This window comes from Zosterops lateralis, assembly GCF_965231275.1.
Source record: "Zosterops lateralis genome assembly, chromosome: 2".
Classification (NCBI taxonomy): Eukaryota; Metazoa; Chordata; class Aves; order Passeriformes; family Zosteropidae; genus Zosterops; species Zosterops lateralis.
The window spans coordinates 9394865-9420739 of NC_139763.1; the positions used below are offsets into that span (position 1 = coordinate 9394865).

At 42.5% G+C, this 25875-nt stretch overlaps 1 protein-coding gene across 1 annotated transcript; it reads right to left on the reverse strand.

The window, feature by feature from the left end:
- Positions 1–9543: 9543 nt before the first annotated feature.
- On the reverse strand, positions 9544–24567 carry XK (X-linked Kx blood group antigen, Kell and VPS13A binding protein; the record flags this gene model as incomplete). The annotated part of the gene is made up of 3 exons (XM_083855836.1): positions 9544–10991; positions 16001–16263; positions 24323–24567. 3 exons carry the CDS (start codon positions 24565–24567, stop codon positions 10165–10167), a joined length of 1335 nt encoding a protein of 444 aa, XP_083711962.1. The 3' UTR covers positions 9544–10164.
- Between the last annotated feature and the right edge of the window lie 1308 nt (positions 24568–25875).

Sequence of the window (25875 nt, forward strand, 5' to 3'; positions counted from 1 at the left end):
AATGGAACCAAAACCACCCACTCATCACCCCTGATTTAATTCTGTTTGTTTCACCTTTTAAATGAATGACACATTTTTGCTATTACAAAAACCTGAAGGTTTTATACTTTGTACTAATTTGGAAAACACATCCTGTACAAGAAAAAAAAATGTTGTCGGCTGTGTATTAATTATGTATGAGTGTAAAACTGAAGAAACGGAAAAACTGTAACAGAAAAAAACTGAAGAAACTGTAAAATGGAAAAAATTAAATGCTATCTCATTCTGTTTATAAAATTTGTTTCAAGTTACTTGATTACACAGAGCACTTTTCATCCTTCTTTATGCTGAAAAGTTCAGTGAACACTGATCTTTTTGCAGCATGACTGTATTGCAAAAGCATTCATGTCTCAGGGTTCTTCCTTTCCTCACAGTAATTTTACCTCATTACTTAGGAGTTATTTTAGCTCCTCTCCTGCTCTGCACAATAATGGTCTGTGTATTGCTGCACAAATTTAATGCCAGGTGTTTGCAATAGGTCTGGGGGGTTCACAAATGTCCCTAAAAGGGACAATGAAAAATTCTGCAAGTAAAAACCACAAAAGAGAGAGTGATGTGAAGAACAGAGTGAAAGATCCAGATCCTCCTTCTCATGCAGCAGGGGAAAAGCCAAGCAGAGACCTTGATTAACCTTTTTTTTATTTTGTAGCCTGAAGTCTTTATTTTGAATGCTGTGCAATCACTGTTTACCAACCTTCTCTTGATTCTACTCCAAAGAGGAAGAAGCAAACAAGGGACTTGTCAAGCTGTCTTCCCTGAAAAGACTCTTCACATGCAGCCTGAGGCTGTCACTCTGTGTGCTTGCCTTCACTCCAGGGAATGACACAGTCTGAAGCTTCTGCTCTTTCTGTTTCCTTTAAAAATTAAACGATTCCAAACTGAGAGAGCAGAAGAGGGGATAGATATGAGCCAGGGAAAAACATGTCGATGAGACCCCAATGAGGACTGGCAGATCCTTCTACCTCCTTGCTTTACACTGTAACTCTCAATTCAATTCCCTGCTCCAGTACTTCCTCATGCAGTCTTTCGCAGTGATCATGAGATACCCATGTGCTGTATTAAAAAAAAAAAAAAAAAAAAAATCCATGTCTGATCCAGATGCTGCTTGCCACACCAGTCTTGGCTTGAAGTCAAGCAGCACCACCATGAAATGGCCAGAATGGCTGCACACTGCTGTGTTATTGGAAGGAAGAGACATCACCAGCAACATGTCCCAAGTACAGACAGAAATTTCATTTCATTAAGCAGTCAGTAGATTCCTGGAAGAGCTGGATGAAGCTGGAACAGCATAACCTCCCACGTAAAAGGCAGAGATAAAATTAATCTACCATTGCATAGGACTGAGGGAAAGGGAGCCCAAAGATGGCATTCTTTGGGCAGGGTAGCAGCTTTACGATCTGCTAACGTGGCTCTGGAGCACAACCACTCTCTATTTGCGAGACTTCTCTTCCCAGGGCTGCAGATCCACTTCGTTTACAGGGGCTGGTGACAGCCCAAGGTAACTTTTCTCTGCCTGGAGAGAGGGACTCCAGCAGCGATTTCCCGCTCAAGAAAACATCTCGAAAGATGTGAGCAGAGGGACAGCAGTCTCTCCTGCGCCAGCCTCACCCGGGTCAGCGGTTCAGCAGCCCCGCGGTGCCACCCGCTGGCAGCTCAAGGGGAAAGGAGCTGGAATCGTGCTCAGTCTGTCCCCGGACCTTCCCTCCGTATGCACCTGCCCTCGTGTCTCCTTTCCTGCTGCATTCCTGTTCAATACCATTTTCCTGCTTTTCCCTCTCTCTTTCAGCGCTGGGCTGTCAAATCACATTTCTAATAAGCAAATCCTGATCACAGTCTGGGAAAGGACTTCCAGAGATCGTCAGCTCACTTCTGTTCTTCCTAATAGGATCTGCTGAAGCTGCGTTACTCCTGACACACGTTTACATCCCTGTGCCACAACCAGAAATAAAGGAGGTGCCTCCCAGCCTGCTAGAGCTGTGCTGTGGTAGCTCATGCCCATGGTATCAGTATAACTCCACATTCACAGAATAATTTCAGCATCATCCCCCTTCACACCCAGAAACAGCCCCCAGGTGTGAACACCTGAGTGCCCAAACCCTGCAACACAGGGTAACATTACAGGTCTTTACAATGCTGCAGTTTGTCTTGTGAAATACAAAGGAGTGCTGTGGGAATTCTTTTGCTGATTTTTCTCCCTCCCAATCCTCAGTGTGGAGGTGTGGGGGTGACTCAGCTCTGTCAGCAGATCTGGTCCACAACCAGAGACCGGACACAGCTTTGGTTTTATGTTAATTTTCAGTAATATCAAGAGAAAACACTGAGGAATGATGTCATGTTTAATGGATATGTCTAACCAAGATAACATGATACAATAAATTATGTTACCAAGGAAGAGGCTTTTGCTTTAAAATTATCCTACAGCTGGATTACTAAAAGAGACTTTATCCCTCTGCCAAGATGCAGCATGAAGCCTGTATGCTGCTAAATCATACCTAAATTGCCTTTTATTATAGAATTACACTGCTCCAGCCACACAATTGCTGGATTTATATGTTTCCCTTCAGTCATTTGTCTTGATAATGCTTGTTTACTTCTGGATTTTCCCTGATAACTTGGGCACTTGCCTGAGACTATCTCACAAACCCCTACCTGGCTTAAGTTACACTCAAGAGAAGTTTGGAATTATCCATCCATCTCTTTGGGAAACCCAATGAAGACACAAGCCTCACATAACTTGAGCTTTGAACTGGGATTAATTTCTTCCAGGTTAAATTACCACTGGATGAGTAGTTATTAAAGCCTCCTGTTGCAAGAGTGTTTACTGCAGTTCATTCATACACACAGCCCTCTCCCTCCTGGCACCCATTTTTAGCACTTCCAGAGATGTCACTATGAAAAACAAAATTTTAACAAGTGTGTTAGATTAGGACTACAATTTCCACAATATTATTTATTAGTTTGCTTTCTTGTATTTATGACTTCTTAAGTTTTGATGGTTTTTAATCATATTCTGCTATTTTCACTGTTCGGGCTTTCATTTACCTATTTTTTTCTCATCTGGATTTACAGATCCTCTCACACAGTTTTCTGCCAAAGCTCGAGGAGCTGTGTCCACCTTGATCCAAGTCAGAGCTGTTGACTGCTAATTACAGTGACTCATGGCACTTTCTTTTGCATTAAGGGACACAATGTCATCTCACTGAGACTTTTGCTACCTGGCAGGGAGAGTCTGCCAAATCATACTCTAATCCTGTCAGAAATTTTTCTCCCCATACAAATACACTCCTACACATGCTAAAATAGCACTTAGTTTTCTATTACACTAGAACTTCTTTTGAATGAGTGATACACTTAAGACTATAAACAGTTTGTTGTTTTTTATTTTAGATCCCTATTTCCCTAGTGATTTTTTTTTCCTTTTCTTGCTTGAAGAGACAACTGCTCACTTGCTTTTTGCCCTGGGAAGAACAGTGATGTATGGACTATTAAGATAGCAGCTTAAACACATAAGCCCTCAACTGCTAAAGGACACTATAGGGCAAGTGATTGATAGGTAATGGCTAATGGATTCCTGCTTGGTGCCCTTGGGGTCTTCCATTGCATTTTGGGCTAATGGTAAATTACGGTGAAGAGTCAGCTGTCACTGGCATCTGAGTTGTCTGATGAGTTAATGCTACAGCACCCTGCAGCCTTCCCTGAATTCGCCTTACCATCAATCCTCACTGCACAACACCAACATCCTTGCTGAGGCCCATATTTCATGGCTAGGCAGAAGTAATTTTTCATTTATTACATTCCTTGCCTGTTCCCATCTGATAACCTGTCTCCTGCAAAGTTTTCCCTTCCCTCTGAATCTGAGGAAGCTTGGTTCATTTCTGACCCACACAGCCAAATCACCGTGAACAAGGCTTAGCACAGGCAGTGTCCTGGGATTCTCCAATCAATTACCTTTTATCTTTCTGTAAAGAACAGGTTTTTTTTCTGCACATCACATCTTGTCAGCTCATGAAGAAAACAAGATCAAAGCAGGAACCATCCAGCTACCATGTAGTTTAAAAAAACGACCTGACATATTGCATGATCCATTGTTTTTCTTCCCATGCATAAGGAAGGTGGAATTGTGTAAGTAAACTGCACATAAAATGTCAATGGTAACATCTCTGTTCTGACCATTAGCATTGAAACTGCCTATTTGGGCTCAGATGCAGAATCACACTGATGTGTGCACTACAATATATATCATACATAAAATGTACATAAAATTACATATTTCTATATTTACACGTATTACATATACACAAATACATATAATATTACATATAATTAAGTCTGCTGGTACTAAAGCAGTCAAACAGAAAAGATAGATAATGATTTTTTTTAACATGATGCTATGTCCTAGATCAGGATGACCTTCACAGTTTCTGCCTCACTGTACCTGGATTTCTTTCTGGGGTTTTCACTATGCCTCTCCAAGAGCATCAGTGGAGGAATCTAGGCTTATCCTCAATGCAACATGGTTGTGAGTTGCCAAACACATTTCCATATGCAGTGAGGGTTTTTTTCCATAAAGTATTTCTCTTTCTCTTATTTGGTATTTTTTCTTCTTGTTGCTTAAAACATAAGAAGGGCAGGGAACACCACAATAAACAGGCTGAAAAAAAAACACCTTAAACACCTAATTATTGTGCTTCTGTAGGACTCTCTTACTTTCCTTGTAGCTCCAAAGGTGAAGCTACTTCTTTTAGAAAATTCCATTTCCTCTCTGTTTTTTTTAAATGACACCTGGATGCTTTTGAGTTACTGCACTACCCAGCATTATTAAAATATTTTAAATGGCAATGAAATATTGGTGCATTTCATGAGCTCAGCCCTTTTCATTGCCAGGAATCTTTGGCTCCAAACGAGCAGCCCTACTGAAAAATCTGGCTAAGCATTTCATAGTGCCTTGATTATTGATTTCTATTTAAAATGACCCCCATGAAGCAGCAGAGAGGGAGAAGCAGTGGCCAGGACACACATTCTGAAGAATGTAACTGGTGCTGTGAGGGCCAGTGACAGCAGAATTGAAGCAATCACAAGCACCTCTCCTCTTCTGTTTGCAGTCGAGTCCAGCACACAACTTACTCCATCTGCAAAACCTGCAAATCCATACATAAACACAACAAAATGCAATGCTGGAACCTTGTCTGTAAGGTGCTGTGCTACTGTTTTTGACATATGCTTCCCACTCTAGAAGGCAGATGTGAATTAATCTTCACCTTGACTACCTCTGGCATCGCTCTCCATCTAAATCTGCTCCCGATCATTTTCCAGGAAGTGTCTGTGGCTGATTAAAGCTCTGCACTGACAAGGCACATTAATCAGATGAAATAAGTAGCTGATGAGAGATATTTCAGAAGTTAAAATATCTAACATTTATCTGCTATCATTTTGTGTGCTCTGTCAAAATAGGAATTTCAGCAATTATGAACATGAAGGCACATACCCTGTTTAAGACAGGCTGTTTCTAGTTCATTGAATCAATCACGTCTCACCTTCACAGCCAAAAAGTTACAACTGTGATGTTATTCCAGAAGGATCTCAGTAAGCAACATCCAACAAATTAGCATCTATCCTCTGCTTAGGTGTCTTTTCTCATTAATGCTAGTCTGTGATTAGAAGCCTTTACATACAGATGCATTCACATCTTAATTTCCCACCTGAAAGGTAAAATTTTTATACCTGAATACAGACATTCATCATTTCTGTAAAACTTTATTTCACTGGCAAGAGGCTTTCCGTGTATGTAATTAAAAAAAAAAAAAAAAAAAAAAAAAAAAAAAAAAAAAAAAAAAAGGATACAACTGTCCTTTTTTTCCCAGGATATGAAGTTGTTTATTCAGGGCTGAGATTCAGTAAGCTTCATATTGTAATTTTGAAACACTTACCTTTCATTCAGAGTCTAATTTTGGGATGACCTCAAGACTTAACAGTTTTATTATACTTTTTTTTTTCTTGGTCAGTAGGAAATTCCACTATCCTGAATACATTTTACTTGTCAAGTCTTATAACTCTGGTAAATCAAAGTTACTATCTCTGGCTGTATGGCTTATCATCATCGTACTGTATGTTCGTGTTTCTATGATGATTCCCAAGTGAGTTGACGCTCTCACCACAACTTCATTTTAAAATGCAAGATTATAAGTACTATGATGTCTAGCCTGCAAACACCTGAGTTCAAACTCCTGTTTTCCTTGCTCAAATAGGTAAATAGTGATAGAAAATGGTTAATTGTTTTAGGCTAGATATTACCAGCTACTATGGGGAAAAAATAAAGGAACTGCTTGTAAATGGAAAAAAAATTAAATTAAAATTACAGTTTAGCAGTTCCAAGTATCCACCAATTCCATGTTGTAGGAGTGCAGCTCTTACTAGCATAGAGTAGTACCACCACCAGAACTTCTAAAATCTTTTCTCAATGCTCATGTAAGCAATATACATACATCACAGCTTGTTGCAATGTGTCTGTTTACACTCATATTTAAAAGATGTGCCTATTTTATCTATTTATATTTAGAAACACTTACATGTGTCACAAAGTTTTTGTGCATTCCTATCTCTCCACAAGAGTCCTCAGCACTTACTTTGCTGGATATTCCCAGGGTCAGATATAAGGATATGATAAATCCAGATGAATGTAAAACAAGTGTGCAGAAAAGAAGTTAAAATATTCTTTATATGGTAACAATTTCCTCCCAATTCTCATTGTAAACCAGGAAATACTCTCACACTGACAATGAATAACCTATACTAACCTTGTTCCATACAACACTGGTCTCTTAAACTGTCCCCCTCTTACAAAATGTTCTGCTAAACAGCAATGGAAATGTGGGGGTAAAGAGCTCCTAAATCAATCACCGATTAATTCTTCTGTCAAGTCTTCTTGGAAACATTTCTGCTGCTGCATGGTGACAGATGACAGTGTGCTGTTACCTCTACTTTGGATTTCTTGAAAGCAGCACACTAAGAACTGACACCAACACAACTTGAGGGATAGTTTCAACGTTTTAATTTGTGTTGTTTTACAAGTATAAAAGAAAACTCACGTGTCAGATCTTGCATACTTTTATGCACACAAATAACCCTTGCTGAGCCACCCTTTGTGTGACTCAAGACTACTCAAATGAGTACAGTTTTCAGCAGAAGCCCTAAACCCTTCCATGGAACACAAAGGCCTCTCTAACATTCCTAGAGGAGAGTAAAAGCACAGTGAACTTGCAGCAAGAGATCACTCATTCCTACACAGACAGACTGTACTCACACTGTCCTCTCCATGCAGCCATTGGATGTACTGATAAGAAAACCCTCCAGATTATCATTGTCCAAAGAAAAACTGCCTCTCCCAGCTTTACAGCACACTTCAGAAAAACCAGCTGCTCCTTTAAACCCCTCCTCTAACACAGTATCGTTGTGTCTATGGCTCCTCCCAGCACCTTTACCCCAGCAGTGGCAGCACGGCTGGAAAACCTCTCAGGCTGGATAAACCCTCGGGCTGGTGGAGTATTTGAACTGTATTTGGTTGTTCTGCATGCCTAAGGCAAAACCATAGGGCTGTAATAGAGCCCATATAAATTATATTTTTTTTTCCCTCTCATTAAAGTGGTTTAAATATTCAGCTCTCTATGCATGCACTTCAGGAGACTGGTAAAAAAAACTAAGAAGAAATATGGCACACACTCTAAATATGCATATACAGTAGTCTGTGAGGTTTAATGGTACTCACTGTGTATTCATTCTGAGCTCCTGGCTCTGTAACTCTCCTATACTTGACTTCAGCATTTCACTGTAGCACCAACCTGGCTGAGATTTGTGTTTCACTGTTTCCAAATGGCGCAATCACAACTGCACCACATAGTGACAGTGTCCAAAGTCTGCTTTGTGCCCTCTCTTTAGATATAAACTACTTCTACATATGAAGTTACCTTTTAAATTTTCCCCCAAAGACTAACATTTCAGACATGGGTACATCTGTAGATAGGCAGCCACTATAATTCCCTGATTATTGATACTGATGAGTGTCCAGCTCTAAAGATACACTCAGTTTTGGCTAAGAACATCAGAAAATCTGAACCTATGGGCTGAATGCCACAGGTCTGGAAGAATGGGTTACATTCTCCCTTGCTCCTTTAACTCACTACTGGAAAAGAAAAACCAATAGACTTTTACTTCTAGAAAAGTACAGAAAAATGCTATACTGTACTTTTACATAAAAAGGTACAGAGAAACACAGTCGTGTCTTCAAGGAGTGTCTTCACTATTCTATTCTCCTCAGAGAAATTAGAATGGAGGTGTTTGGTGTCTTCCCCAAATATGAGGTACATTCCCATGGCGAAATCAGGCCAAAAATCCCATTACCACCCACCAATAATTTAATGACATCTACATATACATACCATACACAGACACATATTAAACAAAATAAAAACGTAACTCCATAATAAAACTGAAATATTAAGACATTCATTTACACTTTAGTAAAGAAAAAATAAAAGCAGGTTATGTCTGCAGCACTGTAGGTGACATATTTGATTAAAAATGACCCCAGACCTGAGTTTGAGACACTTCTAAAACAATTATGATGATGTCATCCCTATTAAGAGCTTTACATCCTGCATGATGACAGGATGGAGGCCAAGCTTCTGACACTGGGAGATACTTTGGGTCATCAATTATTTGTTTCCATGAGCAGCCATAATGTGTAACACTCAAAAGAAATGTTAGGAAGGTGCTAAGCAAACAAAGTGCAAAAAGCTTTCACTTAATTTGTGAAAATACATATGGCTTTGTGTATTTTCACTAAATTCTTAGGTGTCCATCTGCTAAAGGTTTCTCAGAAATTTGCAAAATACTGAAACACTTTTATTTGTGGTGATGTATTGTTGAGAACAAAAAGTCAATGACTTCCATTTTCTCTTTCAGACTTCAGGCTTGTGATACTTCTGAGGTAAAGAAATCAGAGGGTTTTGAATTAACGATATTAAACTAATCATAACAAATCACAGCTCAAAAAGAAGGAATCAGCATCTTCAGCATCTTCTATCTCAGTACAAAAAATCAATGAGCTGCCTATCTGATGCACTACCAAACCCCTGATAATCAGGGTAGTGCTCATCTCTCTAATTTCAGCCATCTAAGAGGAAGATGGATAGTCAGAACTAATTGTGAAGGCATCTGGTTAACACTGAGTAACAGGTCTCCAGAGAGTGATTCATATCCCCTACATTTGGAGATGGGGTGAGTCACTCCCTGGAGATGCGCACTGGAGAGCACCTACAGGACTGGGATACACTGTCTGCCCAGCCTCTGGGGGTTTACATAAAGTGAACACCACCCTGACAACAGAACATCACAAAGTATTAAAGAAATAGTAATGAAAGAAAAATGAGCTGTTCCAGACCATCACAATTAATGTGTTAAATTTAATTCCCTTAACTAACAAGAAGTAAACATGAAAGGTGAAACAGTGCAAAGCCAATAACCACTCTGTCCATCCTCAGTGACAGTCACATTTCTGTGTCAGTGCTGGCTAATTGGCTGTTTCATGGCAACCCAGACTACAGTGCATTGTGCAAGTCCAATTCTTCTACCACTGAGAGAAGTATTATCTTATTACTCTGATTAGAGTGTAAAATAGTCTACAATTTGATCAAAGCAGACCACAGCTACAGTCCATACATAGTCCAGGTCTGAGCTCTGTTTCTGTGCTAGGGTGGCATGCTATGGGACATTCTATCTGAAATAAAATTCATTGCCTTCCATCCTTACTCAGACTTCCTGAGTAAGATGAGCATCAGGACAGTTTCTGAGTGTCTCCAATAATGACCTAAAATAAGCATGTGACAATAAACCTATGTGCAAAAAAGCTCTGAAATAGAAATCTACAAACAACAATTGCTCTCCGTACACAAACACACACAGACACAAATACTCATACACTGTCTCCACAAAAACAGGCATGTCAGCCATCATGCAGTGCTACACCTGCAAGAAAGAAATCCTATCCACAAGACACAATGTCTAAGGTACATAATGTTCCCAGCAGGTGATCTGCCACCTTCCAAAGGCACCTACTTGCTTCCAGTTGTACTAGGCATTGGAAGAAACACTTTGATGCATACTCCTGTTTTGAGAATCTATTGTCTTGCTACTGCCCTGTGCCTCATCAGTATTTTCAGGCGATTTCATGGCCACCTTGCCTTTCAGTAGGGTGGATTTGTGATGCTGGCAAATAAGGTAGAGGATATTGAAACAGGACAGCAAAGCTTCGGTAATGCTGGAGGAGAAAAGCTTTTTGCACGGGTGGCAGAACTGGTAGAAGACCAGCATGAAGAAGATGCCCATGCAGTACCCTATGAGGAGCTGCAGGAACAGCATTGGGGCACAGACATAGAGGTAGAAGTCAGTTCTGTAAATGTACCAGAGGAGCAGCAGGAAGGCGTTCTCCATCAGCCGCACGATGTAGTACACGGTCATGCGGTACCAGTTCTGGGACTTGCTGATCAGGTCGGGGTCGCTGAGCTCCACCTGCGCCGCCGACCAGCAGAACATGTTAATGCCGGCGTACAGGAACGTGAGCAGGCACAGGACAATGGTAGTGCCCACCCTGCTCAGCTCCTTCTCTATGTTCTCAGGAAACGGCGACTTGCTGAGCCAGAAGATAACCCATGGGTAGAAGAAGAAACCCAAGAAATTGAGCAGCACGATGAGGAAAACCCAGATGCGAAGGACTGACCCGAAAAGCACCAGCACCGCGACGCGCGTGGCAATCTCGAAGCTCCTCCACATGAATATGCAGAGGTAGGCAGCAGGTTTCACACGGATATCGTAGTCATCATACTTTATCTTAATGGCCAGGATGTTGCAGCGTAAGGCGCCGTAAACAATCGACAGCAGAGAAAGCACCATGAAAATACCTGCAAAGAGAAAAGGCAAATCAGGACCTTCAGCTCAGCAGCAGACATTGCATTGGGGCTGAGCAGGTGCAGTCATCATCACAGGACTCCTGGGGATTGCCAGCAGGGTGTAATGCCACAGGAGCCATTCCCAGCCTATACCTGTGTGAAGGAAATAATCTCTACCCCAGTTAAAGCTAGTACATTACTCTAATCCTATCTCATATTTTGGTCCCCCTTTGATACTTATTCAAGTAGCTAGCAAGAGAAAGAAGGCACTCAGCAGTCATAAGTGTCTCTCCCTCCTCGCCCTGCCAAGGGCTGTTCATTCACAGGCTGTCCTTGGTAATTTCACAGCTCAGTCATAAGAGTATCCAGCTTGCTCCCAAACTCCTGCAGTACTCCACAAGGCACGGGGAGCTACTCCCTTTCCATACAGAAGAGGAACTGCAAAATAGAAGCTGAAACTTCGGAGTAACTTGGACATGCAGATAACTTGGTGCTTGTGAAGTTCTGTGTTGAAGCAAACCACAAATAAGGTATGTGATACAGCTAAAAATTGAAAGCTGAAGGAATTTAAACCCAAACCTGTCTGCATTGTCTCTGACTGTGTATAGAAATATTTACTCACCTGCCTGCATTGTATTTTCCTATATATCAATTTTCTTTATACACCCATCTGTATCATGCATTAAAAAAACCACTCCTATTAAAAATGTCTTTAAATTCAGACCAATCAATTTTCTGTACCTACCCTGAATCCCTGAAAGGAAGGTTTCACATTTAAATTCTGCAGAAAGTGAAGGCAGAGATCAGATGTTACTTGGCACTGCAGGAGGCATCCTGTCTTGCCATATTAAGGTTAAAAATGTACATGAATACTGGACAAAGAGAATAAACAAAGTGCTAACTGCCCACAGGTTTTTTTAGTATTTTCATACACAGTTATATAAATATTTATTCACATTTTTTACTAACATGCTTAATAGCTGATATTGCATCAGATAAAATAATCAGAGTTGGGAATTCTTAATTATGTCAATTACATTTGCAATGGTTAGCAACCAGTGTTTTCTGCAGCCTTCAATTAGTTTGTGTGCCAATATCCTACAAATAAACTGGATTTCCTCTTTTGCTATAGCTATATGGCCAAATTTATCAGGATTTGGGCTTTTTTCCTAATTATAAGTCATCAATTTCTAAGCAATCCTTTGGAAGAAACAAGCATACTTTAAGTTCTCTATCAACTTTCGAAGACAATTTTCTCTATTTCAGCTAATCTCTTTTCTTTTATGATCCCCAAACACCTCTGAATTACTTTGGAAAATAATGAAATCATTGTATCTAATTTTCCAGGGCACTCAGTAAGGTGAAAAGCATTTATCATTTTATATGGTAATTTTGTACATGCCAGTTTGGTGGTGCATATATTCTTTGAAAATGTTTATGTTGAAATTGTTAGTAGGTAGCCAGTAGATTTTAAACAACTTTCTTACAGCACTGAATAATGTCTCCAATAATGACTTATTATAAGCATGTGGCAATAAACCTGTGTGCAAAAAGGTACATGGAACTGGGCATTTTAAATGTTATGTCTTGGAAAAGCATCTGCTGAAAGCAGAAGAGCAGGTGAGTTCAGTCAAGAATATTGCTTGATGTGCTATGGCTTTTTACAAAATCTTTCCTATAGTTTTGAGCTGTGAAAGAACATAAATTCCAGCAGCTAATGAAGCAAAAGAATATTCTCAGAGTTAAAGGAACATAAAGACGTACCCACCAGGGACTGAGTGCTGCTGTGCTGGAACTCTGCTTGCTTTCTGCTTTGACAAGCTGAAACATTGATCTTATTCCCCTATTTCACTTCAGGGAATCAATATTAATATCAAACCTATCTTATAAACCCAAGCTTTCAAAAGAGGCATTTCTCCATTGATAGAAAATAGGTCATGCTGACTCTGATTTAATAAACTAGTCCAGTCCTACTCTTTTCCTAAAACCTCATTATTGTCACCGAACCTTCAGTTCAAACATAATTTTTAACTCTGTGAGAAAGATGGTTTGAAGCAACCACAAAGGGAAGTATGAGAGGGTGACACTGTTGCTTTTACTCATCATGAGCAGGCAAAGAAATGCAAATTTAAAAAGCAAATATCTTTCCCTGGAACAGTTCCAAATCTTTTAACAGTCCTTATAAAGGTGGCATTTTTCTTCTTCCTTCTTCCTCCCAAAAGGCTGTCTTTTTCTTACAAAGCAGAGGTGGACACTCATCCAGGGAGGGAGGCACTGATTTACTTTGTTATGTTTTGTTATTACATCCAAAGTCCTTTTAAGATCTGGTCCTTCCCACTTCAGAAACTGCTGGGACAGTGAATTCTGCTCTAGATGAGCTACCTCACAAGTACCACTAAAATCTATTTTAGATACTGTAGTTATATGTATTCAAGATAAAACTAAGACTCAGATTAGGCTAATACATGTGGATTTCCAATATTGTATTACATCCAACATTTTTACACTTTTGATGATAAACCGTCACCAAGTTTTATGTCACTTTCACTAACCTCAAGAGTTGGTCCTGCTTTTGCAGCTCTCTGATTGTCTTGATCTTACATTCTTGGCAGACTTTGAAATGACAGTTTTGAAAAATGCCAGACACTGGCAAGACCCAAATAATCCAGAAGAAAACATCCAGAGAAATTAATGAATGCCATGAAATACAAGAAATACCCAGAATGGCTCTGGCTGACAAAGGGCTAGGCAAGGATGCGTGCTCTCTTCAGAAGTTTTCAAGCCAGAACTGGAAGCAATAAGGAGTTTCAAACAGATTTGAAAGGGATAAGCCATGCCCCCAGCATGATGGTAGTTCTCAGGTGATACCAATCTCTACCCCTGAACAAGCAGAATTTACACAGAATGATAGGGTATATAGGAATCCAGAAAAATAACAGACCGATGAGGAGATAAGACAAAACATGTGGAAATCAAAATGCAAGACAGTGATAATTATAACAGATACAAATGGAAGAGAGCCTGAAATTTGGAGGGCTCAAATTTCAAAGAACAGGGAAGCTGAAGACATCTGAAGTGAGGAATAAGAACTGGGCTGGCTGATAAAGAGATTGCAGAAAGTTTCAGTATATCAGCAGCTACAATACACACAAGAAGAATATGGTTGGGACTCTGTTTTTCTGATGAATGACCTCTAACAGACACTGACACAGTTGCTAACTGTGTCAGTTGTTAACTTTTCTTTCCTTTGCATTTCTGTATATTAGAATTACATCTGTATAGAGACTCTTCTGAGAAGCATGAAAAAATTGCTGCATCTTCAAGTGGGTTCACCAAACTCTCTGATGAGCCAGCTTATCTCTGGTCATTTCACCCAAGGAATGTCACTTATCAGTTTGTGATTACAACCTAGCAGTGACTGAAAAAGCTAGAAGCAATAGACATTAGAAATTATCATTAAATATGCAATTCTCTGATCATCTGGAACACAGGACTTCTCTTTGGAAATCATGACCAGTAAGGTAAAAACCAGCAATACAAAAAAGAATAAAAAGGTGACCTTTCTCAAGTAAATGCCATCTACAGCAAAGTGACTGGAGATTTTGCTAGTTGCACCGTTCAGCAAAGGATTCAATCACATTGTCCTGATCACACATCACAAATGCCATGGTTATTTGAAGGACCTACCTTAGATATGAAGAACTTAGGAACTGAAAGAAGTAATGTCTTCCAAGAAATTACTGCTATGATATGCTGGTTTTGGCTGGGGGAGAGTTGATTTGTTTTCTAGTAGCTGATACACGGCTGAGTTTGGATTCAGTATGAGAATAATGTTGATAACACACTGTTTAAGTTGCTGCTCAGCAGTGCTTTAAGTCAAGGACTTTTCAGTTTCCCATGCTCTGCCAGTGATGAAGTACACAAGAAGCTGCGAAGAAGCACAGCCAGAACAGATGATCCAAACTATCCAGAGGGATACTCCATTCCACTGGAATGAACTCGGGGGAGTTGTTTGGGAAGGGCTGATTGGTGCTGGGGCATGGTTTGTGCATGACTTGTCTTTCTTGGGCTTTATTCTTCTCCTTCTCTCTCCCTCTGCCCCTCTCACCCCTCTCTATCCCCTTCATTACTACTACTACTACTACTACTACTATTATTACTATTACTATTATTATTATTACATTTTACTTTATTGCAATTATTAACTTGTCACCTTAGCCTCAGCCTCCCTAGCTGTGAAGCTGGTAAAGATCTTCTCAGGGTTGTAGAGATACAACAAGAGCTATTTAGTGTATCAGCGGAAATGCTCCTTCAAGTTCACACAGATGCCAAAAGTAGTTTCTTACATTAAAAGCTGTTTGTCCCATGACCAGCTGGAGATGGTTCTCCATTTAGCAGTGAGCCAGAAAATCAAGAGCACATCATTGAAGTAAGATGCAGAATCCCACAGTAAGAGTGATGTGTCCTGGTAAGTCCATGTTGGGCAGTGCTACTTGGTGAAGGCTTAACAGGTTGGGGCCAGAGATGAGATGACCAGAGTTGCACAGCAGCTTACTGAGTCCTGCCTTTTGATTCCAGAATCAGAGTCTGGCACAAGTAAAGATGGTTCATGTCCTCAGTTCATATTTAAAACTGCATTCCTGAAAGTACACCTTCCCTAAGGCAGCATGACAAAACGTGCTCTGCAGTGTCCCCCAAGGAATTTTCCAGAAAGTTTTGCTCCAAAACCAAAATGGAACGGAGGTAATTTTATTTCTTCTTCGGTCCCTCCAGCTGCCTCCCTCTCATACCATAATGGTCACTTTATCAAATCAGTGTTTTTACAGCAACCCAAGTGTGCTACAGAAGGTGTCATAGTCTAAAACATGATGATATAAACTTGAAAGCAACATCAACTTGAAAGCAAAAGCTATCAGGGAGATGAAACCCATTGCCCAATGCTTGGCTCTTGTGCAGGGCAGCTATAACTGACTGCCCTCCCACCCAAATACCAAAAAGGTCATAAAAACAGCTCCACCTACTTCTGGCAACCGTGACCTCCTGCTGCAGGATACAGATGTAGAGCTGGAGCGTGAGCTGGGGCGCTGAGCCGAGGAAGGCCTGGATGACTGAGGCCCTGCTGAAGGCAGACCTGTGTGTGCGCAGCTTCCCTTCAGCCTGCCCCACCTCCTTCTCAATCTCCTCTGAGTACCCATCCTTGGGCATCTGCCTCTTCTTTGTGATGCTGACATAGGGCTCTTCAACTCTTTCAGCACGGAAGTAAATATAAAGGGCTTCCACACACCTACAAGCAAACAAGTAGATAGAGCAACAGGCAAAAATGAAAGAATGAAAAGTCTCCCCACTTTCTGGTATTTTAAGCAATCACATACTAAGTCCTAAGCCATTTTTTCACAGAGCAAAGCCTGTAGGTTTTCTCCTCCTGGTAAACTTGGAATATGACAGATTTTATGTTTTTAAACATGAACTACATGTTACTAGAGAGCACGAACCTGGAAGTGCCCTTTGCGCTGCTTGCAGTACTCAGACTTGGAAGGAGGTTTAATTATTTTCTATGGGGTGCCCTTGCTCTCTGGTGTCCCATTTAAGTCCTTAACTGCCCATCCACTACAAGGATGCCAAATCCAGGAACCAAACTGGAAGTGTGTTTCTTCAGATTGTCATGTTTTTTTCTTCTAGTTATCTATACATCTGTGACAATGCTAAGGGGACATAGCAATAAACTCACTTTTCATACTTTTACCTTAAAACATCTGAAGAGAGAAGCTCAGAGTACAAGCAGGTGCACACACCTCAAAACTCTACCAAGCAATTGCTCAAAACACCAATTACATGCTAGAGCAGTGAAAAGGAACAGTTTTAAGCCTAAGAACCCTTGAAATCCACATTTTTTTAAAGGCACAAAGAAAGGAACTTTAGTTCTTAAGTGTGTTTACATTTATTGTACTGTTAAATAAATATTAAATATAATCTCACAATAAGATTCCAAGTAAGAAGATACAGTGTTTCCTGTTGCTGCAGCTCTCCATACTTTAAACACAGCGGGAGCCCAACCCTCTTGTTTATACAGGTCTAACCTACTACCTACTGACTTCCAAGGAACAAACTGGTGCAGCCCATACACTTCTCCTCGTAAATGACATATTGTTACACTGTTTGCTTCCTTTACCCATGCACAGAGACAAATCCATACATTTGGGAGGGAATAGAAAGGATTGTCTCCAGAAAATGCTGTAGCAACAAGGACAATCTGGCTCCTGGAGTATTAAAGAAGATAACAGCCCCAGAGAGATATCTGCAAGGAAGGAACAGCTCCTGCAACTTCCTTCCAATGACTGTTTTTTAATTGGCTAAAACATTATGAAAACTATTCTAAGAGAACTACTTGGGTATGAAGGTGTCAAGGGCAGGCCTGGGCATCAAGCAGGGCCCAAAACAAACAGGGAAATATTTGTCCTTGTCTGGGAAGGAATAACAAGAAAAAACGTGGGAACAGGTGAAATCACAAGATGAGGGGGAGGGGAGAAGAAAGAATAAATTTATTTCTCTTTATTTTAATAAACTTTATTTCATTTTTTGCTCTAACTGGACCACTAACAAGTTTCAACTGCCCTAGATGAAGAGCAGTTTTGGGACTGTATAGTACTATTCCTGATTCACTAGGCTTCAGCTATCATTGTGACTAAAGTTATTCAACCTTCCTATTCAAAGCTGCTCTGGATGCTCCATTCACAGAGGTGACTTTCTGTCTTCCCCTCATTAATCTTTTCACTCCCTGTCAATCTTGTTCCACGTGAAAGAATCCATACAGCCAAAAATAAAGTGTGAAAAATTACTAAAGTACTGTGGCTTTATGGAGCCAGCATAGATTCTGAAACCAACAAATTGATTTTATTCCAAAAAGAAAGATCCCAGACCATTTTTGTCTCATTTAGTATTCACAGCCATGCATTCGCCCTGAGCTGAGGGCAAGTCTGAGTATATTATGGAAAACTGTATCTCAGCATCAGGCTCTGAACTCTTGCTGTGTGTGATTAGAAGCAGATATAGTCTAGGGACCTGTCTAAAAAATATGGAGTGATCCCATTAAAGAGATCAGATTTATAAGACTACTGACATTGCTATAACAGCAAACATTATAATCAACCAAACACTGAGTTTTGGAGCAAGCATTTGATTTTTATTTATTAGCTGGGTATTAAGTAGCAGTATAATGTTTATGATGGGGATGTTCTGTCCATACAGAAAAGCACACATAATATGAAATGGTCTGATGAGCAAACCTGAGAGCCAAATGGGGCTTTTACCACTACAACAGAGTAATAAAAAATGCTATTATGCAAGCATTCAGATTACATTGATAATGATGCCCATTTTCTCCCAGGCCCTGCCAGTCCCATGCAAGAGTGTTTCTGGAAGTCAAGCCTTCTGGGAAAAATAACAAATGCATTCAAGATTCCAGCTGGTGCCACTGCCCAAGCAACTGGTTCAAGCAGGAGCAGACTGGCAGCTGACACACTAAAAAGAACAAGCACCAATCTAAAAGTTTAAGGAACGGAGTGTGAGAGGGGCACTTGAATGACCATCCAGGTGAGAAAGGTCCAGAACTGTGATGAAGAGTCAATGCAGATCATGTTGCTGTGTCAGACTGTGACTTTGCCTATGAAGTACCTGCTGAGGGGTTGGGCATCTTGTCTTTAAATGAAACACCTGGCTTGCTCTTTTTTAGCATGAAACACAACTAAGAGACAATGCAAGAAGGGGATTGCTTCATGGCAGCTTTCCTCCACAGTTACAAGCTCCTGCAGCGTGGTGAATTCCACAGAAGACCTCACTGCTGCTCTGCCCCAGAGGGACAGGAGTGAGTGAGAGATCCCAACTTCTGCACAATCCATCTCCTGCAATGATGTTTAGGGCCCCTCCAAAAGCCCTTCACACGGTATCATGAGCAGAAGGAAAGCAGCTGGCTGTCTCCTCTGCATGTAAGGCACTGACAACCACAGCACAGGCTCTGAAGGAACTAAAATTGCTCCAAGGAAAAAAAAGACAGATCTACTTTCTACAGTGAAAGTTAAGAGGTAAGAAAAGGATGGTGCTGTTTTCTCCCCTGCTGCCATATCTTGGCAGAAAGAAGAGCCATGCTTTTTCAGGGATCCTGATGGTGCCCACAGAGAGTGATTCAGCCGCAACACATTTGTCTTCTCCACAGTAAGTAGGAGGAATAATCCTACCCTTGTGTGCTTGCAGAGAGTGAGCACCTCATTTCCTCTTTTAATCATGGATGTGTGGGATTGGAACACAGGCAAAATAATGGTGGTGTGAAGAGGGAGAAGGCAATGAAAACAGGGAACTTTCCACACCCAACCAGCACTCCAAGAACAAACAGCTATTTCAGACCTATCCACACACACCCTCTGCAAATGTAGGGGCAGATTTCTCTAATACTTATATTTTACTAATCCTTCTCTTCAGAGAAGCTTGCAAAAGACTTCTCAGTCCTGCACATTCACTTACCTGCATCAGGCAAAGATCTGTTCCTTACTCATTGCTCTACCTTTTACCCACACTGACTTTGTGTTCATCTCATGGACACCTAACACATCTGCTGAAGAATAAAGGAAAGAAAATAGCCTGAAGAGAGTCTAGACGTATTCTTCCCATCTGGAAAAGAGAATGGTGCATCAACAGTTGTAAAGTTTAGAGCTAGCAGGATCTCCTACAGTGAGGTCTGCCAATGAAGTCCTACAAGGAAGGGAAGTTTTTAGACCTGTTCTATTTTGAACTATTAAGCAGGTCACTAGCAAAGACAGGCTACCCATGAGAAACAAGGCTTCTGCACAATGTCACTGAAGCAGTATCTGCACCATTAGAGTTTATTAGATTTCAAGCTGCAGAATTAGATGCCCAAAACATGAATGACTATTAAAAAATTGGGGGGGTTGTTTTTTCTTTTTACTTCCTGCAGGTCACAGAATCAAACTTTGGCCATAACAGCAGCTCCTCTGGCAGTTTGATGCAAGCTTCTTCCTGCATTTGCTGTGCTGCTATCTACATGGTACATTCAATTGTTTTTCCTTATGCCTTGAGAAACAAAGCCCATTAAAAAAAAAAGAAAAGTCTATTGTTTACATCCTTGTCCTATTATGACCTGAGGAAAACAGTTATTAGTGTTCTATATAGGGGATCTGTTATATTTATTTGAGAAATTTTTTTGCAAGAGTTCATCCTTCTGCTGACCCAGCCCTCCCTTGACTGCATCTCTTCACACAGAACAGGTTGGGCTCACAGTGCGTTAACAGAGCACAGGGGAACAGAGCTCCAAAGACACACCTGCAGTCACTCAAACTTCCCACTCCATGAAGTTGGTACCAGAAAGAAGCAGTGCCAGGTGCACACCAGTTGGTTTTGATGATGCCACTTTAGTACAGCCTTCAGTAAATCAGCTGGGAGGGAACACCTGCATCCAGCAGACTCATGGTCCCAACACCACCAACACCCCCAGTGTGTGACTGCAAGACCCAAATGGCCAAGTCAATCTCTTGGAAATCTGCACTTCAGCTCTTGATCTTTTTATTATTTGAAGAATTGAAAAGGGCAAGCAAGTTAACAAGGAATTCTCTGATGCCCATCATGAAGGGTAAGGACAAAAGGAGGATTAGGGGGAACATTATCACTCTCCACAACTCCTCAGGAGGTTGTAGTGAGGTGGGGATCACTCTCTTCTCCCAAGATAAGAGACAAGACAAGAAGAAATGGCCTAAAGTTGGTCCAGGGGAGGTTCAGGTGGGTATTAGTAAAGGCTTTTTCATTGCAAGGGCAGTGAGGCATTGAAATAAGCTGCCCAGGGGAGTGGTGTAATCTCCATGCCTAGAAATATTCCAAAGGCATGTGGATGTGGTGTTCATGGACACAGTTTACTGGTGAACACAGCGGTGCTGGGTTATTAGTTTAATTCAGTGATCTCAGAGGTCCTTTCTAACCTAAACAATTCCCTGATTCTCTGAGGGGAATTGTTAACACGTTGAAGAGATCTTTAAGTGTAGAGCAGTACATCAGCAAAGCTACATCCAGTAATTATGAATTGGAATTGTAGCAGCACTTAAAATCTCAAGATGACCTTGGTGCTACAAGTGCCATCCAAATGAAGGGAACAAAGAGGCAGGCTCTAGCACAGGAGCAGCCTGAGCCAAAAAGCTCATCATGACCTTCCCTAGAGAAAAGACAAAAGTAATAAACCTCTTGTTAACACTGGCTACTGTTTTAAGTATTTTTTTCCTATATTAATTTACCTAACGTGGTTAAAGAATCTCCTTTTATTAAATAAACCCCAAAACCAAACCTACCCAAACAACATCTTCTAAGCATCCAGACAAATTAGTGCACTCATAAGAAGTGGCAGTGACCTGAAATGCTGCAGGAATCCCCCATGATGCCCAGAAACCTGCAGTCACTTTGTTCCAGCCAAGTCTCTGCAGAGCCTCTGGCACGCCCTGCATCCAAAGGATCACAGCCAGGCCACTAAGGGAGAAAGGAATTTTGCTCTACAAATTGTTCTGAATTTAAAAAAACTCCTAGGGAGTGAGAGAAGAAATTAAAAAAGGGTACATTACCAGCACACCAAAAGTCCTCTCCAGGAAGAGAGATGCTACCTAATTTTAGCCCTTCCAGTGGCAGCAGCAGGACAGCGAGTGCCTCCCGAACAGGTGGAGTGTGGGTGTTTGGGGAAGGTGGTGGCATGCACGAAGGTTCTAGGAGAGAAAGTACTTCTCTCCCATCACTCTGATGATTCAAAATAGGCTGAATCATTTGGCTTGCAAGGCTAAATACCCTCCTTCCCTGCCAAGATATTTCCAAACCATTCCCCAAAATTTTAAAGGGTTTTTTTAAAGGAAAAAAGCAAGGGAAAAAAGATTTCTAGATTTTAAGATGATGAAGAAAAACTCACACAACACACATGGGCTGACAGTAAAGCAGTGCACTGATATCTGAGGATTTAAATCTGAACAGATATTCTGTATCACACCAAACCAAACAGAGATAGTTAAAAAGTTGTTGTTAAGGTTCTTTTAAAGCCAGCCAAAGGTGCCAGCCCTCTGTTGCAGCATGTCATCACACACAGCCTCAAGGTTCTTAAACACTTCATTCCCATGGCACAGGCAGACAGAGCCTGGGGAGGCTCTGCTGTCTGTGTCCTATCTGAGCTAACTTGACCCAGCCCTCCCTAAGCAGCCCCGGCTGTGCCAGTGAGGCACAAGGGTCCAGGCACGGAGGATGGAGCCAGGCTTCACACGGGGGAAGCAGACGAGTGAGAGCAGCAGGATTCTCTGGAGCAAAGGAGCAGAGGTTTGCCTGCAAGGATGGCGCCAAATGCCTCCAAGGACAATGGTCTTCTTCAGCTTACAAAAAGTTGAAACTACAGAGCAGTGATGATACAGCCAAAAGATGCTTTGCCTTCCAGATAACACCTGAGCCCTGTGTGCATGCCAGTCCACATGGGGTAGAGCCTCCTGTGCAAAGCAGGGAAAGGGAAGGTATTTTGTGTGCTGAAAACACAACAACATTTACAGAGCAGAGCTATATCTGACAGGAAGCAATCAGTTTCCTCTTCTGACAGATACAGCAATCTTTAGTTGCAGGAAGGCAAGGAAGGAAAAAAGCCCCAAAACCTTTTACTGTCTCAGATCACTCTGCCTTCCCAGACTTTTGTGCTGTATCTTACTGACACATTTCCCTAAAAGTAATAAGGGGTTCTTTTGTATTAAACTCTTAATTTGTAGAGTTCTTCCCGCCTTTAGCAGAAAATAATTTTTTCAGGTAGCATGAACGTACTAACCTATTTAATAAGTAATTATAATTCCAGTTATCCTGGGTTTAGAGAGAGGTCAACATAAATCACTTTGTCATGCCTAAATGATGCCACAGGGACTGTGGCACAAGTATGCTGCAGCACATCCAGAACATCTCCAAACCTGCTGGAAATGCTAAATTTGTGTATCTTTGAGACAGGAAGAAGTGCAGAGTCAGCAACACATCAGAGGAGAGGGGAGGGCTTCCATATGCTCACTGATTTTACAGCAGTTTTACAGAGATTGCAGCTGGGAGTTCCCCAGAGAGCAGGAACTGTGATCTGCACAAGATAAGATTTGTGTTGTAAACAGAAAACTTGATCTTGAGAAAGAAACAGAAAGTCAAGTCAAGCTTGGTGCTTGAGGTCAAAATATAAATCTATGTTCCTTTCATATAATTAAAAAGAAAATCCTTTCATTTCTTTTTGTTGCTTCCTTTGCTTCTTCACATATTCTAGTTTGACATTATTCTCTCCTTGTCTGACCTCAAGAAATTGATTTAGAATAACAAAAGTAATGTACTTAATATTTGACTGTTTCTTTCTCTTTGGTTCCTCTCTAATTTTCCAAAAATGTGGAAGCATTTTGCTCTTAGCTTTTAGAAAATCAGAGCTCTTTAAGAATTGTTAAGCCATAACTTAAACATCTTTAAAATAATAACAAAGCAAGCAAAAAAATCCATGCATAGTTATAGAAGAAGTCAAGGTTTTTGAAGTTTAAGGTATTTTGTAACATCTAAAGTATTCACCTTTCTTAGCGTGAACAAATCTTTCTTTTACACACTATCTAGGAATTTCAAAAAGTTGGTGATACTTCCCCTAGCCTCTACTACAGACACACTGCATTTAATTCCCTTTCTTTTTAAATAAGAGATTTGAATATAAATTTAAAATTTATGCCCCCAGGAAACATTTTCTCTTGGAGTTGCACACCGCTGTAACTTTTCCTCTAAATATTTTGATTTTCTTTTTCCTAAGGGTATTTTCAGTTAGACACTGAATAGAAAAAGACTCCAAAGCAATTTGGCTCAGGAAGCTCACGTTTGGAAAGAAGAGACAGACTAGAGCATCACTGATGTTCCGAGATGCACGGATGGGATGGGTGTTCTAAACTCGCAACCGAGTGAAGAATCTCCCGTTCTCTCTTGATCTGAGAGCGAAGCGCTGTGGATGAGGCAGCAGCGAACAGACACAACCATCCGCAAGGAGCCACAGGGATGCAAACCCAGCGCAGAGCGGGATGCGGAGGGGCTGTGGTGGCTCCCCGCGGCCCGGCAGGGCTGAGCTCCTTTCCCCAGGGGTCACCCGCAGGTCTGTGCCCGAGGCATTCCCGAGGGACGCCGCTCCTCCCGCGGCTACCGCAGGACGCGCCCGGCGGCGCAGAGCGGGAGCGGCCCCGCCCGCCCCGCACAAAGGCCGGGGGGCTCCGGGCGGCCCCGGGCTCGGCCCCGGCCCCCGGCCCGGCCCGGCCCGCTGGAGGCGGCAGGGACTCACCGACCTGACGAGCGGCCCGAGCTGCAGCAGGTGCAGCAGCAGCACCAGCGGGCGGTCCCGGCTCACGTCGCGGTGGATGAAGACCAGGCTGAGCTGCACCAGCGCGCAGGGCGCGAGGGCGAAGATCAGCGTCAGCGTCTGCCACGTGTGATCCCCCGCGTGGCGGTACGAGGCGCTCAGGCACAGCGCGGCCGCCGTCTCGGACATGAAGAGGACGAGGGAGATGAGGACGGAGCCCGGGAATTTCATCGCGGCGGCCAGCACAGCCCAGCCCGCCCAGCCGCCGCCGCCGCCGAGCACTGGGGCCCAGTCCCCGCCAGAGGGAGCGCCGCGCCCGCCGCCGGCCCGCGGCCTCTGCAGCCCGGGGCTGGAGCCGCGCGGGAGGTCGATCCTGACCGGGCTGGGATCCTGCCTGGCTATGGATCCTGACCGGGGCTCGGCCCTGGATGGGCTGGAAGCGGAGGAAGGTCTCCTGGCCGTGCGCGGCGAGTTCCCCGTCATGGTGTCCCTTCAGCCGTCAGACACTGAACTGAACTGACCTGAACCGGACCGGACTGAGGGGGCTGGCGGGAAGGGCCGAGCGGGGCCCTCAGGGCGCTCCCTCAGGCCGGGGGGATCGCACAGCCTCAGGCGGGGAAACACAACACACCACGGCCCGAGTGCCATGTCCGGGCTTTCCTGAAACACCTCCAGGGACAGCCACTCCACCGCCTCCCTGGGCAGCCCGTTCCAATATCTAATCATCCTTTCTGTGGAGAAGTTCCTCCTGATGTCCCACCTGAACCTCCCCTGGTGCCGCTGAAGATCATGTCCTCTACTCCTGTCACTGTTTGCCTGGCGAAAGAGACCGACCCCCACCTGGCTACACCCTCCTGTCAGGGGCTTGTAGAGTGATAAAACAGAGATCGGAAAGGAAGAGGCAAGGGCAAAGTCTGTATCAGGAAGAAAATCAAATAAATAAACCCCACAGCAACACCAAGGAAACAAAAGGCAGAAAAGGAGTTAAGAGTGCAGGGGAGCCTCCCCTGATGCACCCAGCTCAGATCCCTGAGTGGAGTGTCAGAGGTGCCCTTTTATCACTTTGCCAGCTGCCTCTCCTCTTGCTTGCCAGACCTTTCCCTTCAAAGGTTCCTTGGGCCACAGAACCCATGACAGCAGCTGTTGACCTGCAGCATTTTCCTGCTGTCCCTGGCCCTTCCTCCCTCACCACCAAAATTCTGGACTCTTTCTGGAGATGTGTACAATCACCCAAGCAGTGTCACCAATGCCTGCATGGATGAGCAGCACAAGGTGACAGTCTGTGCAAAAGACAAGCCTTTGTAGTCCCTTCATGAGATCCTGAACCTGAGCACCTGGCAAGGAACAAAAAGAAGGTGCTTGGTTGGCAGATGGTGCCTCTGTCTGGCACAGGAGTCTCCTGTCATTGCTTCTCTCCTCCTCTTGGTGCAGGTGCTTGGTTCACGCTCAGCTGGCTCTGGTGATAGATCTTGTCTCTCCTTGCCTGTTCCCAGGTAATTGCTGATCTGCATGTGGGGGTTAGCTACAGACCTGGGACCT